Consider the following 16,801-nt stretch of genomic DNA (forward strand, 5'->3'; position numbering starts at 1 on the left):
GTTGTATGTTATATATGAAAGTTGTTAATGAGAGCAAATCCTGAGTTTTCACCACATGGAAAAGGAATTTTTCTTTTTTTAAAATAATTTTATATGAGATGAGGAATGTTCCCTGATTTTATTATGGTAATCATTTCATGATTTCTTATTTGTTTGTTTAGTCACTCAATCTTGTCTGACTCTTTTGCGACCCCGTGAACTGTAGCCTGCCAAACTCCTCTGTTCATGGAATTTCCCAGGCAAGAAGACCGGAGTGGATTGTCATTTCCTTTTCCAGGGAATCTTCCCGACCCAGGGATTAAACGCACATCTCCTGTATTGGCAGGCCGATTCTCTACCATCGAGCCACCAGGGAAGTCTCTTTCATGATGGATTTAAGTCAAAACACTATGCCATACACCTGAAATTTATAGTGTTGTATGTCAATTATATCTTAATAAAACTGCAAAAAAATACAGCATGAATATAAAATATAATAATAAAAGACAGACTTTTCTCTGCTAGTATTGATCACCTTTTACAATATAAATAGCATGTCTTATTCTAGTCTGTTCTTCTCATCTCATCAAAAAAGTCCTTCTGCAATTATTGTTGCTGAGAGGAAGGGGCAGTTTGGGAATTTGGGATGAACATGTACACACTTTCATTCCCTGGTGGCTCAGACGGTAAAGAATCTGCCTGCAATGAGGGAGACACAGTTCGATCCCTGGGTCCAGAAGACCCCCTGGAGAAGAGAATGGCTACCCACTCCAGTATTCTTGCCTGGAGAATTGCATGGAGAGAGAAGCCTGGTGGGCTACAGTCCATGGGGTTGCAAAGAGTCAGACATGACTGAGCAGCTAACACACACACAAACACAGTGCTATATTTAAATGGATAACCAACAAGGACCTACTCTATAGCACATGAAACTCTGCTCAATTTTATATGGCAGCCTGGATGGGAGCAGGGTTTGGGGGGAAATGGATACATGTATATGTGTGGCTGAGTCCCTTCACTGTCCACCTGAAACTATCACAACATTATTAATCAGCTACACCCCAATACAAAATAAAAAGTAAAAAAAACAAACCCTTCTGCTACTTTCACTTTTTTTGGACCAGGTATCCCAGAAGGAGGGACTCATGGCCCTTCTCCTAGAAGAGTGGGAAGGAGTGAAACCCTCATTTTGTCATAAAAAATGGATGGACAGTCAGTTCAGTTCAGTTCATTTGCTCAGTTATGTCCAACTCTTTGCGACCCCATGAACTGCAACACACCTGGCTTCCCTGTCCATCACCAACTCCTGGAGTTTACACAAACTCATGTTCATTGAGTCAGTGATCCCATCCAGCCATCTTATCCTCTGTCGTCCCCTTCTTCACCTGCCTTCAATCTTTCCCAGCATCAGGGTCTTTTCAAATGAGTCAGCCCTTTGTATCAGGTGGCCAAAGTATTGGAGTTTCAGCTTCAGCCTCAGTCCTTCCAATGAACCCTTAAGACTGATCTCCTTTAGGATGGACTGATTGGATCTCCTTGCAGTCCAAGGGACTCTGGAGAGTCTTCTCCAACACCACAATTCAAAAGCATCAATTCTGTGCTCAGCTTTCTTTATAGTCCAACTCTCACACCCATAACATGATGACTGGAAAAGCCATAGCCTTGACTAGACGGACCTTTGTTGGCAAAGTAATGTCTCTGCTTTTTAATATGCTGTCTAGGTTGGTCATAACTTTCCTTCCAAAGAGTAAGCGTCTTTTAATTTCATGGCTGCAGTCACCATCTGCCGTGATTTTGGAGCCCCAAAAAGTAAAGTCTGACACTGTTTCCACTGTTTCCCCATCTATTTGCCATGAAGTGATGGGACCGGATGCCATGATCTTAGTTTTCTGAATGTTGAGTTTTAAGCCAACTTTTTCACTTTCCTCTTTCACTTTCATCAGGAGGCTCTTTAGTTCTTTTTCACTTTCTGTCATAAGGGTGGTATCATCTGCATATCTGAAGTTATTGCTATTTCTCCCGGCAATCTTGATTCCAGCTGTGCTTCATCCAGCCCAGGGTTTCTCATGATGTATTCTGCATATAATTTAAATAAGCAGTTTGACAGTATACAGCCTTGACATACTCCTTTTCCTATTTGGATCCCAGTCTGTTGTTCCATGTCCGGTTCTAACTGTTGCTTCTTGACCTGCATACAGATTTCTCAAGAGGCAGGTCAGGTGGTCTGGTCTGGATGGACAGTAACATTGACCAAACTGAAAAATTTGCCTCAGCTTTGTTCTGGATGTTCAATTGCTCTCCTGTAAAATATGTATTGGGTTTCTCTGGTGGCTCAGTGGTAAAACAACTGCCTGCCAATGTAGGAGATGCAGGTTTAATCCCTGGGTTGGGAAGATCCACTGGAGAAGGAAATGGCAACCCACTAAAGTATTCCTGCCTAGGAAAACCCATGGACAGAGGAGCCTGGTGGGCGACAATCCATGGGGTTGCAAAAGAGTCAGACACGACTGAGCAACTGAACAACACCAATAAAATATGTATTAGAAAGCCGGAGAGGGAGGGTGAGAGTTGGAGGACACTGGGATTCAGGGCTGGAGCTTCAAATTCACCTGTCTTTAGATTTGAATTTGGCCAAGAGGGACAATGGATTTTGTACTACCATCACTGTCTAGTTCTTCTGAACCCAAACTAGCTGGCAACAAGAGGTGGGACACTAAGGATCAGTGTCTTTTCGTGTGAAATAAGAACAAAGAGAGAATGGAGGAGTACAATTCCTCAATTTTTCTGAAAACGAGGGGGGGAAAAAACTTTCCTTAGAAGAGAGTACTGTGATGGGAGCAGAAGAAAAAGTCAGGGGGAATAAAGACTGACTTTCGCTGGTTTGGACAGAAACAGATACGACATGGGTTTAGTTCCTTCATCTTAAAGGAGGATAGGATTCTATACCAATCCATCAGGGACTGACTGATTTGTTCTCTAGAACGGTCATTGTTCCACAGTTCTTTGTTTTCTAGACTCTGGGCTCTGCTACCTCCATCCCTGAGAGGAGTCAAAGGCCAAGTCTCCTGGGGCTGTAATGTTGCTGAGTGACCACCAGGGGGCAAACCAAGACTACTAAGCTCTCCCCACCAGCCCTTCCCCTCAGTTTCCATGGAGTCAAATTCAGCCGGAATCCGCTTTAAAAATCATCCAAGGCTTTTGATCAAACATCTTTCTTTACAGGCAAGAAAGCCAAGGTCTAAAAAAGAGAAATCATTTGTCAAGACCATGTGGCTTAAACAAAAAAAAAACCTCACCATCTGAATTAATGGTGACGCTGGAACCAGAAACCAAGTGTACTGGCTATTCCAGTGTTATATCAGTTCTACCACATCAAGCTTTCTTCTGTCTCATATGTTATTCTAGAATACTCTGGTTTTTAGTAATATATTTTCCATAAAAGCGACTTGTCTCTCTAGTTAGATTGTAAGTCCTTGGGGCCAGGGACCATGGTTCGCCCAGCACTGGATATCTTCTCCTTCAGAACCTAGCATATGGCTCTGTAGACAGCCCATGCCCAATACCAGATGCAGGATTTCAACAGACATTGTGAAACTGCTATGTGGTGGGCCAAGCCATGGTTCCTGAGAACACAGCTGCTGCTAAGTTGCTAAGTCGCTTCAGTCATGTCCGACTCTGTGCAACCCCATAGACGGCAGCCCACCAGGCTCCCCCGTCCGTGGGATTCTCCAGGCAAGAACACTAGAGTGGGTTGCCATTCCCTTTTCCAATGCATGAAAGTAAAAAGTGAAAGTGAAGTCGCTCAGTCGTGTCCGGCTCAGCGACCCCATGGACTGCAGCCTACCAGGCTCCTCCGTCCATGGGATTTTCCAGGCAAGAGTACTGGGGTGGGTGCCATTGCCTTCTCCACCTGAGAACACAGAAATGGAAACAAATGACTATAATTCAGGAGGTGAGGTTTTTTTTTTTTTTTTCGTTTTGTTTTTTTTTAAGCCACACTGTGATCTTAGTTCTCTCACCAGGGATTGAACTCACTCATGCTCCCTGCATTGGGAGCACACAGTCTTAACCAGTGGACCACAAGGGAAGTCACAGGAGGTTAGTTTTTAACAGTGGTGTAGACAGAGTGCTGTGGAAGAAGAAGAAGAGGAAGGGACTAATTACCTGGATGGGATACAAAACTGAGTTCTAAAGGAAGAATGAGAACTCATCAAAGACAGGAAACGGAATTCTGAATAGAAGAAATGGTAGAATAAGCCAACATATAGAGGCATGATAAGCTACCCTCTCCAGTATTCCTGGGTTCCCTTGTGGCTCAGCTGGTAAAGAATCCGCCTGCAATACAGGAGACCTGGGTTCGATCCCTTGCTTGAGAAGATCCCCTAGAGAAAGGAAAGGCTACCCACTTCAGTATTCTGGCCTGGAGAATTCCATGGACTGTATAGTCCATGGGGTCGCAAAGAGTCAGACACAATGGAGCGACTTTCACTTTCACTTTCATAGAGGAATGAAGGCATGGTGTGTCAGGTGAAAATGATTGGTTCTGAGTAGCCAGAGGGTAGTAAAGAAGCTTGAGGTCAGCTGCAAAGCTGGTGGCTACTCGTTCACTTTTCATTCTACAGGCAGTAAGTACCCTCCAAGTGCCGTGCAGCCCTGTTGTACATAATGATGGTTGTGAGATGATAATAAAAGGTCAGTAATAATAATGATGAAAATACAAGTGTGGTTTAATTCCAAGGATTTGGTGTCTTGAATTTAGGGTTCATTCCTCATGAGAATCAGATAATCCAGATAAATATTATATCCTTCATTTATCAAAAACATATTCAGTAAGCCCTTTGTATGTGCTCAGCACTGTTCTATGAACTAGGAATATAACAGTGACCAAGAATTGAGGTCCAGGCTATTATAGAGCTGTCATTGCTCATGGGGGAGGCAGATAATAAACAAATGAAATGCCTTGCAGATAATGATGTGACACAAAGGAAGTAAAAGAAGGCAATATGACAGAAAATAACTGAAGGGGGACATCATTAGATAGGTTGCACAAAGGACACCTTACTGAGGAAGTGACATTTGAGCTGAATGAACTGTCTGCTGGGGGAAAAGCTGAGGGAAGAACATCCCAAGCAGGAGAAAATCTTCCAGGGCAAAGATCCTATGGCATGTACAGGCATCCTGGTGTACCCAGGGACAGAAAAAACTACTAGAGCCTAGCAGGCACCAGGAGGATGGTCTAAAGTCAGAGGGCAGGCAGAGGCCAGGTCATGGAAGGGTGTTCAGAATGTGGCAAAGGGTTTAGATTTTACTCCAAATGCAATGGAGACTTTTGAAGCAAGAAAGTGATGTTGAATGATTTACACTTTTGAAAGCTAGCTCTGATGGCTCCTCACTCTACCTGTGGGTGGATACAGTGCCTGCCACTGTCTGGCTTTGGAATCCAAAGTCATGTAGCGCTGTTTACTGGTACTCTAGCTTCATCTTCACAGACCTATGGAAGGAAGTCTCTGAGGACAAACTGCTTTTTGAAAGTCCCTCTGAGCCTGGGGGAGGCAGGAACAGAAGGTCCATTCTCCTTGCTGCTTGGTGAGTGATGATGCTGGCAGTGAAGGAGGCCTCTGGTCAGTTGCTAAGCTTAGGACCTGGATGAAGGATGCTCCCACTCCACGCCTTCTATTAAAGATACTTTGTCCCCACTCAGCATCCCTCCTGAGGGCTCTGTGAAATTAAGAGCTGTGTGTTCCTTCATCCTGCTTGCCTCACACCTCCTCCCTCAATCACTGTGTGCAGGCTGTCCTGGGAAGAGACATAAGGAGGAAAAAAGGACTTAGGAATATTCACATAGCCACATAAGTACCCACACAAATAAATATGGATGGGGCCAGGGACCATGTTTTGCCCAGCACAGTATATCTTTTTTCATTCTAAAAGAAATTTATTTAGACTAACTATATGCACAATATCTGGAGATCCAAATGAACATGTCCTAAAATAACTATAGTTTTTTTTTAAGCATCAAAGCTATTTATTTATTATTTTTGTGGTTGTGTTGCCTGGCATGTGGAATCTTAGTTCCCCAACCAGGGATTGAATCTGCACCTCCTGCGGCAGAAGTGTGGAGTCTTAACCACCGGACTGCCAGGCAAGTCTGAACAGTAGGTCTTAAATGATTTTTACATGGATGAATAACTCTGAGTTGACTGAAGGGTGGAAATGGAATGGGGATTGTTCACTTTACAACAACATCAACTTTAACAGCTCTTTTAAATAAGACTCTCCTCTTAATGTATCTAAATTGGATACAACTTTCAAGAGTCAATTAGTTCACCCTTTCCAGGACATCAGGTAAAGACAGTGTACTGGAACTAGCTTATAAGTGCTCTGGAGAAAGTGAAAGTTACTCAGTCCTGTCCGACTCTTTGCAACCCCATGGACTGTAGAGTGGGCTTCCCTTGTGGCTCAACTGGTAAAGAATCCGCTTGCAATGAGGGAGGCCTGGGTTCGATCCCTGGGTTGGGAAGATCCCCTGGAGAAGGGAAAGGCTACCCACTCCAATATTCTGGCCTGGAGAATTCCATGGACTCTATTGTCCATGGGGTCACAGAGTCGGACACTACTGAGCAACTTTCAGATACACAGAACTATAGATTCTCGAGGCACGGCCTTTCCCTTACTCCAGGGGATCTTCCCAACCCAGAGATCGAACCCAGGTCTCCCTCACTGCAAGCAGATTCTTTACCAGTTGAGCCACAAGGGACGTCCAAGAGAACTGGAGTGGGTAGCCTATCCCTTCTCCAGTGGATCTTCCCGACTCAGAAATTGAACCAGGGTCTCCTGCATTGGAGGTGGATTCTTTACCAGCTGAGCTATCAGGGAAGCTGGAGAGCCCAGTGGTAAATTTTCAGCAATTTTCCAAGCTGCTTCTTAAAACTGATCATTACTAAACATTAAATTAATAAATTTACAATTAAATGTTATACTTAAAACATTCAAATTCTTGCCTCCTAATTAGTTTAATGCATTTTATTATCAGTGTTTTTGAAGTTATTTACATGTACCTGTAAGATGGAAATACTGCATAATTGTGTCCTGCTCTTTGTCACAACCCCACATTCAATGATTCCATTTGTAGCCTGAAATTGGCCCTGATGGGAATATTTATACCATGGGAATTGGCAAATGCTCTAAACCAGGGCTTTTTTCCCCTGGAGAATGGACTGTTAAACATTTATCAGCATACCTCAGGTGTAGTATGTATTATGTAGTCATCTTATATTAACTCTCATATGGTGAATCTGCTTTTAGAATCTTACAGAACTAAATGGACTGAGTTCAGAAAACTTGCCTTGACACTGAAATAAGCAAGCGGCCTGCAGTTCAGGAAGCCTGTTGGCCACAAATAACAAGTCACAAGAGGACTATTTGAAAAAATAAGAATGTTGTTCAACAAACCTTTCTTTAGTAGTTACTATGTACAAAGACGTATGCCAAAGGCTAAGGAAAATATTAGATAAATAACAGTGTGTGTTCTCCTTTTAGAGGAGATGACAAGAAACCTTTGGTGATACAATGTGATAAGTGCTATAATGGAGATACAGAAGCATGGGGGAAAGAAGGTCATCAGAGAGACTTCAGTGAGAACCTGGACTGTAAGCAACAGTGTCTCTCTTGCTCTGCACTGTATTCCTAGCACCTTGCACAGTGCCTGGCACAGGGTTGGTTATCAATAACTGTTGGATGAATGAAGGAGTTTACCTCGATCCTGGAAAAATAAGACAAACAGATAAGAGTGGGTAGAGGCAGGGTGTTTGAAAAACACAGGGACTTCCCTGGTGATCCAGTGACTAAGACTCCGCATTCTCAATGCTGGGGGCCCAGGTTCAATCACTGGTCAGGGAACTAGATCCCACAGGCTGCAGCTAAGAGCTCACACGCCGCACCTACAGATCCCCTGTGTCGCAACTAAGACCCAGCACAGCCAAAAAAACAAATAAATTTAAAAAAAAAGAAAAAACATAACATGCAGAGACCTGGGTAGGGGAGGGAAGGGGAAGAGCTCAGCATCTTTCAAGAGAGAGAAAGTTTAACTTTAATGTGGCATGAGGGGTCCAGGGGTTAGAACTGGTAAGGAGGAGTGTAGAGAAAAAGAGTTCTCTGCCTCAAATCTCTGCAGAGCTCTAAAAAGACCAAAGGAGTTGGTTTGTTCTGTGCGGCCCTGAGGTCAGCGTTAGAAGTAATGTGGGGAATCTCAGAGAAATCAGATTTAGTTAGAGAACTTTCTAACGGATTTCTCCAAAAGTGCGATGGGCAGACTAGGAAGGCTGTGATACAAGTTCTCTAAGAGGGTAGCAGACAGGTGGCAGACAAACTTAGTGCAACAGATTGCTATGGGTAGATAGTTTTTTTTTTTCCCCCCTGACTGGATTTTGGAAGAATTTATCAAATCTCCTTTTTAAAAGAGTATTAGATAATATATGGGCTTCCCAGGTGGCACAGTGGTAAAGAGTCTGCCTGCCAAGGCAGACCACACAGGAGACATGAGTTTAGTCTCTGGGTGGGGAAGATGCCCTGGAGAAGGAAATAGCAACCCACTCCGGAGTGGGTTTCCAGGCAATTTTCTTGCCTGGAAAATTCCATGAACAGAGAAGCTTGGCTGACTATAGTTCATGGGGTCGCAAAGAGTCAGACACAACTGAGCAACTGAGCACAGATAATATATGGACAACCATCATGAACAGCATTTCTACAAAGACACAGAAACTTTCCTCAAGGGCTTGTTTCTTTCTTTCTTTTTTTTTTTTTTTTTCCTTTTTGCTGTTTTTATTTATTTATTTTCTGGCTGTACTGAGAGGCATGTAGGATCTCGGTTCCCCAAGCAGGGATCGAACCTGTATCTCCTGCACTGGAAGTGCAGAGTCTTAACTGCTAGACCACCGGAAGTTCCAAAGGCTTGTTTCTTTTGTCGATCGCTGAGAACAATAGGGGTGCTGAAGGGTCTCCCATGACAAAGTAAATATCTTTTCAAGTCATTGAGGTCTTCACTCCATCAAGAAGCAGTTATCTACTCAGTATCTTTGTGTATCAGGGACTTTGCTAAATTCTGGAAATATAGATATAAAAGGAAAAAGAAAAAAAAAACCCTGCCCTCAGAGTGCAGCGTGGAAAGGCAAATATTTACACTTCAATAGTTAAAATACCATTTGCTACCAAAAATTTGCTTTGCTTGGGGGACTCAGGGAAGCCCTGAAAGAGAAATGACTTGGAGCTGACTTTTGAAAAGTAAAACAGAATTCACTACATGAAGGAAGAGAAAGAGTCCAGACAGAAGGGAAACATAGACGAAGCTATGGAGATTAGAAAATGCATGGACAGGTGGGGAGGTGAGTGGTTGGTGAAAGTACAGAGTAGGTGGCAGTAAGAGCCAAAATTCGTGGGGCCTTGAATCCAATGCTAACAATTTTGGATTGTAATCTGTTAATGATAGGAAGTAGATAATGTCTTATCCTGTTATTTATTTAATAAACTTTTTATTTTGAAAGAATTTTAGACTGACAGAAAAGTTGCAAAGGTAGTACAGAGTCTTTATCTAAGAACCATGGGCCTTTCACCCAGTTTCACCCAGTGTTATCACGTTATAGAGCCATGGCACCTTTGTCAAGACTACGAAACCAATGTTCGTACATGACTATAAACTAATAGACTTTATTTACCAGTTTTTCCACTCATGTCCTTTTACTATTCCAGAATCCAAGCCAGGATATCACATTGCACTTAATGTTTGTTTTTTTTCTTTTTACTTCCAATAATGGGTTTTAATTGGGAAGATGATGTGATCAGATTTGTCAGTAAGAATAATCAACATAATTTTTATGGCAAGTGTGAAGAAAATAGATTGGAGGTACCCACACTAGGGGCGGAAGACTTGCTAAAAGGCTACTAGAGAAGTCCAGTAAGAGATGATGATGGCCTGAACTCTGAGGACATTAAGGATGGAGAGGTGTGTTGACATCTTTTTGATCTTATGCTAGAGACCTTTCCTGAAGTAGAATGGATAGGATATAGGGGAGGGGAATCTCAATCCACCTCCTTTATCTGAGATGAATCTATGTATATAGCAGACTTTAAACAAAGATGGAGAAAGGAAAAGATCTCTGTCCAGATCCTTGGGATGAGATAATTTCTTCAGTTAAACACTAAACTTAACTCTGAGTGCCCTGAAAGCCTAAGCAAGAAGGGAAGCATGATGACATTTCCTTCTCCAGAGGATCTTCCCCACCCAAGGATCTCATCATCTGTTAAAACAAAGCGTACTCAAGGGAGAGGAAGTGGCCAGGTTGGAGAAGAAGAAATTAAGCCTGGAGGGCACCAGGGGCAGATCATGTTTGTCTCTGATTCAGAGGGCTCTGGGGGAGGTTCTGCTTCTTTTATTTATTTTTTTAAGATTTCATTGATGTGGACCATGTTTAAAGTCTTTATTGAATTTGTTATAATATTGCTTCTGTTTTAGGTTTTGATTCTTTGGCTAGAAGGTATGTAGGATCTTAGCTTCCAAACCAACTATTGAACCTGCACCCTTCCCACCCCCACCCCTACACGCACTGGAAGACAAAGTCCTAACTATTGGACTGCCAGGCAGGTCCCCCAGAAGCTATGTTTCGGGGAACACTGGTTCCTCCAGCGCTCTCTGTTCTTGGAGAGCATCAACTGGCAACACAGGAGGTGGGGACCCCAGTCTTACCCCAGGAAGTTATCTTTACAGACACAGTCAGAAGTGTTTCAACCTGGAAATGTGATTCCCTGCTAGAGTGGGATGTGATTCAACATCCCTTCTGTCTTATCTCTTACTCTTCCTAGTCTGCTCCCCTCCAACATTTACTGAATTTCCAGCAACTCTGCAAGAAGTTCCTCTGGGGATGAAGTTGAGGTCCAAAATGGGGATGAATGAACTTACCCAAGACATCCAAGCAAGCTAGGGAGACAGCCAGGACAGGGGTCCTATCCTTTTGAGTTCAGAGTTTGAGCGTTTCTTGTCTGGACAGAGCTGGTGGTTCTCTTCTTGGGTCCTATTAATTCATACACTCGTTTCATTAATTTCATTAATTCATACCACAAGGTATGGGGCACCAAGGATGGGCTGAGGTGGGGGGCTCCAGGCCCTTGCCCCCACCCCCACCCCATCACTTTCAGGTAAGAAAGAAAATGCTTCGACCTAAAGCCCTTACTCAAGAGGACTGAGTATGACCAGCCCTCTCAGAAAGGTTCAGGCCCTACCTGCAGAGGCAAAGGAAAGACTGTGTCCTGCTTCTGGAGTGCCAGGGTGGGGTGGGAGGGAGCAGAAGATTCATCAGAGGAAGGGCCCCGAGGATCCTGCATGGTGCCTCTGGATTCGGGGATAACTGGTCAGAGCATTCCAAGCGCCTGGAATTCGGACCCCTTCTTTTTGAGATCTGAGTGCTTTGACGTTCATTATCTCATCCCACGTGAGAAACAATTGTGGGAAGACATTAAAAACATTAAAAGATACTTAAGATACTAAGATCTCCATTTTAGCAAGGGGATCTGGGAAACAGACTCAGGTGGAGTGGCCAAGTGCACAATTAAGAACAGCAAGTGTCCCAATTTCATCCAGAGGCGGGGTTCTGTGCAAGCCCCGTCGAGCTTCCTCACCTGAGCGCCTCTCAGGTTCCGCAATCCGCTTCGCCTCTCCGACCCCGACATCTTTCGCTTCCCCACCCGAAAGTTTCTAACAGGGTTCGGTCCTCCTGGGCTCGGGGCGCCGCGGGGAGTCAGGGGTTAAAACCCGTGGCCCGGGTGGCTCCTTCCCCCTCCCCAGCCCCCTCGCCTCCTCTCGGCGCGGCGCCTGGAGCGTCTGTCCCAGAGACCGGCACGAGAGAGGAGGGGGAAAGTGGGCCTGTTTCTCGGGTGGCCAATCCACCGAGCCCGCGGTGCCCCAGAGGAGGCGCCAGGGCTAGGCCAGCGCCAGGCCGGGGCTGCCTGCTTCCCGCGGCAAAGTACAAATGCGCCCGAGCGCGGCGCCTGGCGCCCTTGGCGTGCACAGCCGGCCCGCGCGCAGCCTCCCCCCGTGGCCGCCGCGCCGTCGCCGCCGCGGGTACGCCGCCGGGCTCCAGGACCCGGCAGCCCGACCCCGAGCTCTGCGAGCAGGGGGCGCCGGCCGCTGCTAGCCCGCACACCCGGAGCAGCCCGCCGGTCCCGCGCGCCTGGCCCAACGCTGCGCGCTCGGCGGACTCTGGTCCTCCCTCTCCCGTCTTTCTTCTCCTCCCCTCCCTCTCACCTTCCCCTTTACTTTAATTGCTTTCCCCTCTTACATACCGTCCTGCATCCCTCCAACTCTTTCCCTCCGTTTGCTTTCCACCTTCCTCCTATTCCCACCTTGGACCTCCCTTTTTGTCCTCACCACCTTCTTCTCAACCCTTCTCTGAATCTCTGACCCTAACCCTCCCCGGGTCTGCGGATTGCGCTGTACCCCTGGGCGTCAGCGTCCCCCTCATCTCACTTTCCCCCAAGTCCCCGCCCGGCTCAGCGCCTGAGGGCCTGGCCCTGGGGAAGAAGGATGGTTCCCGAGGTAAGGGTCCTCTCCTCCTTGCTGGGACTCGCGCTGCTCTGGTTCCCCTTGGACTCCCACGCACGAGCCCGTAAGTAGCGGAGTGGGTGTGCTGGGTGGCAGAAGAGGGGACCCCCGGGATGTGCTGGAAAGTGCCAGGACTTGTTCTGCCAGCCATCCAGGGAGCACCTGTGCCGGGAGGGTGGAGGAGGGTGGAGGCTTCTCTGCGGACCAGTTCGGGCTGACCAGACCGGGGGAGGGGGACTGGGCAAGACTCAGAGCCGAGGGGGCTGCGGCCACGGACCCGAGGGTGAGGGAGCTGAGAGCAGTGGGAGAGAGGGCAGGGCACCGTGCTTTTTCTGGAGGAGCGGGGGATGCTTATTCCTAGCAGAGAGTCCGGCATATTTGGCGGCAAGGATGTGATGATGAAGAGGCTATTGCATTTAAAGAGAACTGGTGGAAAGAAAGAAGAGTTAACTAGGATAACTTTCCCATTGCTTTTCTCTTTTGAGGCTTACAACACTCCGGTCAGGTGGGTATTATTATTTGCATTTTACAGATGAGAAAACTTAGACTGAGAGAGGAAACTCGTTCCCGTTGACAGAGCTAGTGAGCCATCCAAAGCCAGAACTCTTCAGTTCCCAATCTGATGCTTTCCCCCCTGATCCCACAGCATCTGGAAAGAACTCTGATTTTGAGCTGTGACTTTGGGAGGCAGCAGGGCACAGGGAGATAGACCAGGGTCTTCATTATCCCAGATCTGCTGACTACCAGCCGGTAGGAGCAGATATGTCTCTGAGCCTCAGTTTCCTGATCTATAAAATGGGAGTGAAAATCCCAGGACTGTTCTGAGGATTAAATTGAAGAAAACATGGAAAGCAACCAGCACCAGCAACTAGCTGGTCCATGGTAGGTTCTCGAAAAACACGTTCGCTAATTTATGTTTTTCCACTCGTACACAGTGTAACCTCAGTCAGTTGATATCAACTCTCTGAACCTCAATTTCCTCACTCTTTCCACAATAGGCTGGTGGTGGACCTCCTACCCATCTTCTGACCATCTCTTGGAAAGCTGGGAGGGTGAAGAACAAAACCAAAGATTCTCTTAAAAAGAAGGAAGCATCTTAGTTCAAATGCAGACATACCCAGTAAAGAAACCAAGGCCCAGTAACGGGCAGTGGTCCCACCCCAGGTTACACAGGGCACAGCCTGGGATGAAACCCCATTTTCCCAGCCTAGAGCACGTTCCTCTCCACAGCTCAGCTCCTCCATCTCTGCCTTCTTTCGCACATGACTTTCTGGAGCCAGCGTTACTGGATATTGTTTCATTCCTGTCTCTGATCATCAGGGCAGGCTGCATGTCTGTCTGTCTCTGGGCGGCCACCAGCATGAGATTCACAGAAGTCCTTAGGAACAAGTCCTGAAAAGAGCCCAGTGTTAGTTCAAGTCCTGGCTCTGCCCCTTGGTAGTTGTGTGGCTTTTCGTAAGTGACAACGTCTCTGAGCATCACTTTCTGCATCTGAGACTCACACTCACCTGAAGGCTTCTTGGGAGGATTAGGGATGACTGATAAGTGCCCAGCACAATGCCTACTGCTCTGTCAGTGTCTCCTCCTCCTCCTTGAGGCCTGGAGGTTTCCTCCCAACACTTTCTCCTTGCTTCTCAAAAGAGAATTAGCATAGGATGCCCTTAATGCCTGCCGCCCTTGGCACATGGCTCTTAACCCCCCAGATTTCATTGCCCTGGATGCATCGTCGAAAGATGGCCTAGAACCATCTTTATGTAGATTGCACACATCCTTCCCACGGCTCTCCTCCTTGCCTCCCAGAGCCTGTCAGCTCTCTACAGCCTAGCTTAGGTCACACCTCTTCCAGAAAACTCTCCCTGCCATCTGATCCACTCTGATCTTCCCTCCTCTGTGCTTCCACTCTTCGGGCCATATTTCTCACTAGGTGCTGCTAGTATTCCATCTCCCCTAGACTGGAGCTTAGTTACCGACATGCAAGAAAAACGTTGGAGCAGAATTGTTGAGTTAAGGTGATGTGGAGGTAGTCAAAGTGGTGTAAGATGCTGCGATTTCAAAGCCGAAAGAACTTTTGAAAGTCACCTGTTTCTACCCCTCAGTGTACCATTCCTCACCGTTAAACTGAAGCTCAGAAAGGGCGAGTGACTTGCCCAAGGTCACACAGCAAATTTGTTAAAGAAAAGAACAGAGACCTGGATCCTAGTCCCTGATTTATCACTTACTGATTGTGTGAATTAAGACAAACCATTTTCTTCTTTGAGCCTCATTCTGTGTAATGCTAATAACCTATGAATCTAGAAACAATCCTATAGTCATTTGCTAAGGTCTTGTCTGAAGATCTTCTGTGAAGGCCCTCGTCTTAGTTCAGTAAGTTTAGTTAGTAAGATCTGGGGCCTGTTGTAAGTAAGAAATCTCCTGGTGACATCTCAGGTGCTTTCAGAAGGGGTACTCACAGAAATTCTCAAACCCTGTGGTGTCTGATTCCTGAGATGGCCCAGTCCTGCAGAATGTGTGGGGCCTGTGAACATGGATGGCAGCTTGCTCCTTAGTTTAAAGTCCAAGGGTATTCAAGCAAAAGTTATTCTATCCTTGGCTCTATTTCCAGCCACAGATTGAGCCTTGATCCCAGCCCAGACTGAGTCTCAACTCCAGCTGTAGACTGAGCTCTCATCCTCAGACAGTACTATGATCAAGCCCCATTTCCATTCCCACCTAGAGCCCTTAGCCAGGGTGGGCCCCTAATCTGGTCACTGACCAGTACAGTCCCGGGCTGAGCCACATGTGTGTGTAACGTCAGTCACTTTGGGCACCTGTCCCCACTTCTGTCTGTGGAATGAGAACCTGCCCAGGACCTTGACTCCCTCTCCAGGGCTCTTCCTCCTCTGCCAGCTCCCCTCCTTCGTGCTCTTCCCTCACTAACTGTGCCCCCTCTCCTAACCGTCCCCCTGCTTTACGATGTACAGCGGCTACGTTTCTCATCTCTCCCTCCATCCAGTCCTGACTTCAGGAGAGAGTCGATTATCAGGTAAAACCACCAGCTCTTCTACCTCCAAGGTTTATGTATTCCATGGAGATCAAAGTTTTTGGTCCCAAGTGACAAAACCCCAGACCCCAAAGGCAGGGTGGGGGCAGGAAAGGAGCTTCCACTCTATGACATGGTACCGATGGAATCAGACGGTCAGAGCTCCAGTCCTGGCTCTGCCCCCAGTTCCAACTGTGACCCACGGCAGGTTGCCTTTCTCTGCCCCTGAGTTTTCCCAGCTGTAGAGCGAGATGGCAGGAGTCAAACAGATAATCATTGAGGACTTTTCCAGCTTTAACATCCCATGATTCTAAGACCCAAAGATGCTATTGCCTTGGTTCAGGGTCCACTCTGGCCTTTGGAAAAGGGAGTTGGGGGAGTGTGGGTCTTCAGCCTGGTACCCTTGCCCTCCGGGAGGAGTGGATATTCAGACATCCACTGTTGGTGGATATTCAGACACCAACAGAAAGGGCCTAGAGGGCCTGGGACAGTGGGTACAGAGGGCTGACATCTGGCTCCGGTCAGATCCCTCTCCGCCTCTCTGGAGGTTCTGCACCTCTCTCTCCCACCAGTAGAGGTCTCTGTCTCACTCACTCGCTTGCAGGCTGTTGAGCAGAGCCGGGCGGCAGCTGTGCCGTTGCTCCAGCTGTTGCACCTGTTCCAGGGCTGGCCTCTCAAGTTCCCCCAGCCGCCGACCATGGCACCAGGCTCTGGGAGAGAGACTTTGAATCCCTTGGACTCCCAAATGAGAGAACTGGTGTGTGAGCCGTGCTGCTGGGAGGTGCAGTACAGAGATCGTTGCAGGCGTCCCTCTGCCTCTGGGCAGGATCTCATCCCAGAGAAGCCTGTTTCATACTCTGTTACCCATGCTTATAGTCAAGGTTCTTCCTTTATCTCAGCTGAATCCTTCTGTTTGCACTTTAAAGCCATTTCTTCTGATCCTGTCCGTTAGGGGATGGGCATTCCTATAAGAAGCCCCCACCCACCTGGATCTGAAAACTGGCATTGGCGTTCATGCTGGCAAAAATCAATTATCTTAGACCAGGCTCAGACTGTCTCTGAGACTGTGTCCACATCTGCAAAATAGGGGACTGGACATAATCTCTCAATCCCTAACTTTCTAAGATTTTGTGTGTTAGTCACTCAGTTGTGTCCGACTCTTTGCGACCCCATGGACTGTAGCCTGCCAGGCTTCTCTGTCCATGGAACTTTCC

At 46.7% G+C, this 16,801-nt stretch overlaps 1 protein-coding gene across 2 annotated transcripts in view; it reads left to right on the forward strand.

Moving 5' to 3' along the window:
- Positions 1 to 12,072: 12,072 nt before the first annotated feature.
- CHRDL2 (chordin like 2) overlaps positions 12,073 to 16,801 on the forward strand; it is a 34,167-nt gene continuing 29,438 nt past the window's right edge. For both annotated transcript variants that reach the window (XM_065944550.1, XM_065944551.1), the window contains exon 1: positions 12,073 to 12,632. In XM_065944550.1, the coding sequence (XP_065800622.1) occupies positions 12,551 to 12,632 (82 nt within the window). In that variant the 5' untranslated portion in view covers positions 12,073 to 12,550. The remainder of the gene's footprint in view (positions 12,633 to 16,801) is intronic.

This window comes from Muntiacus reevesi, chromosome 9 (assembly GCF_963930625.1).
Source record: "Muntiacus reevesi chromosome 9, mMunRee1.1, whole genome shotgun sequence".
Lineage (NCBI taxonomy): Eukaryota > Metazoa > Chordata > Mammalia > Artiodactyla > Cervidae > Muntiacus > Muntiacus reevesi.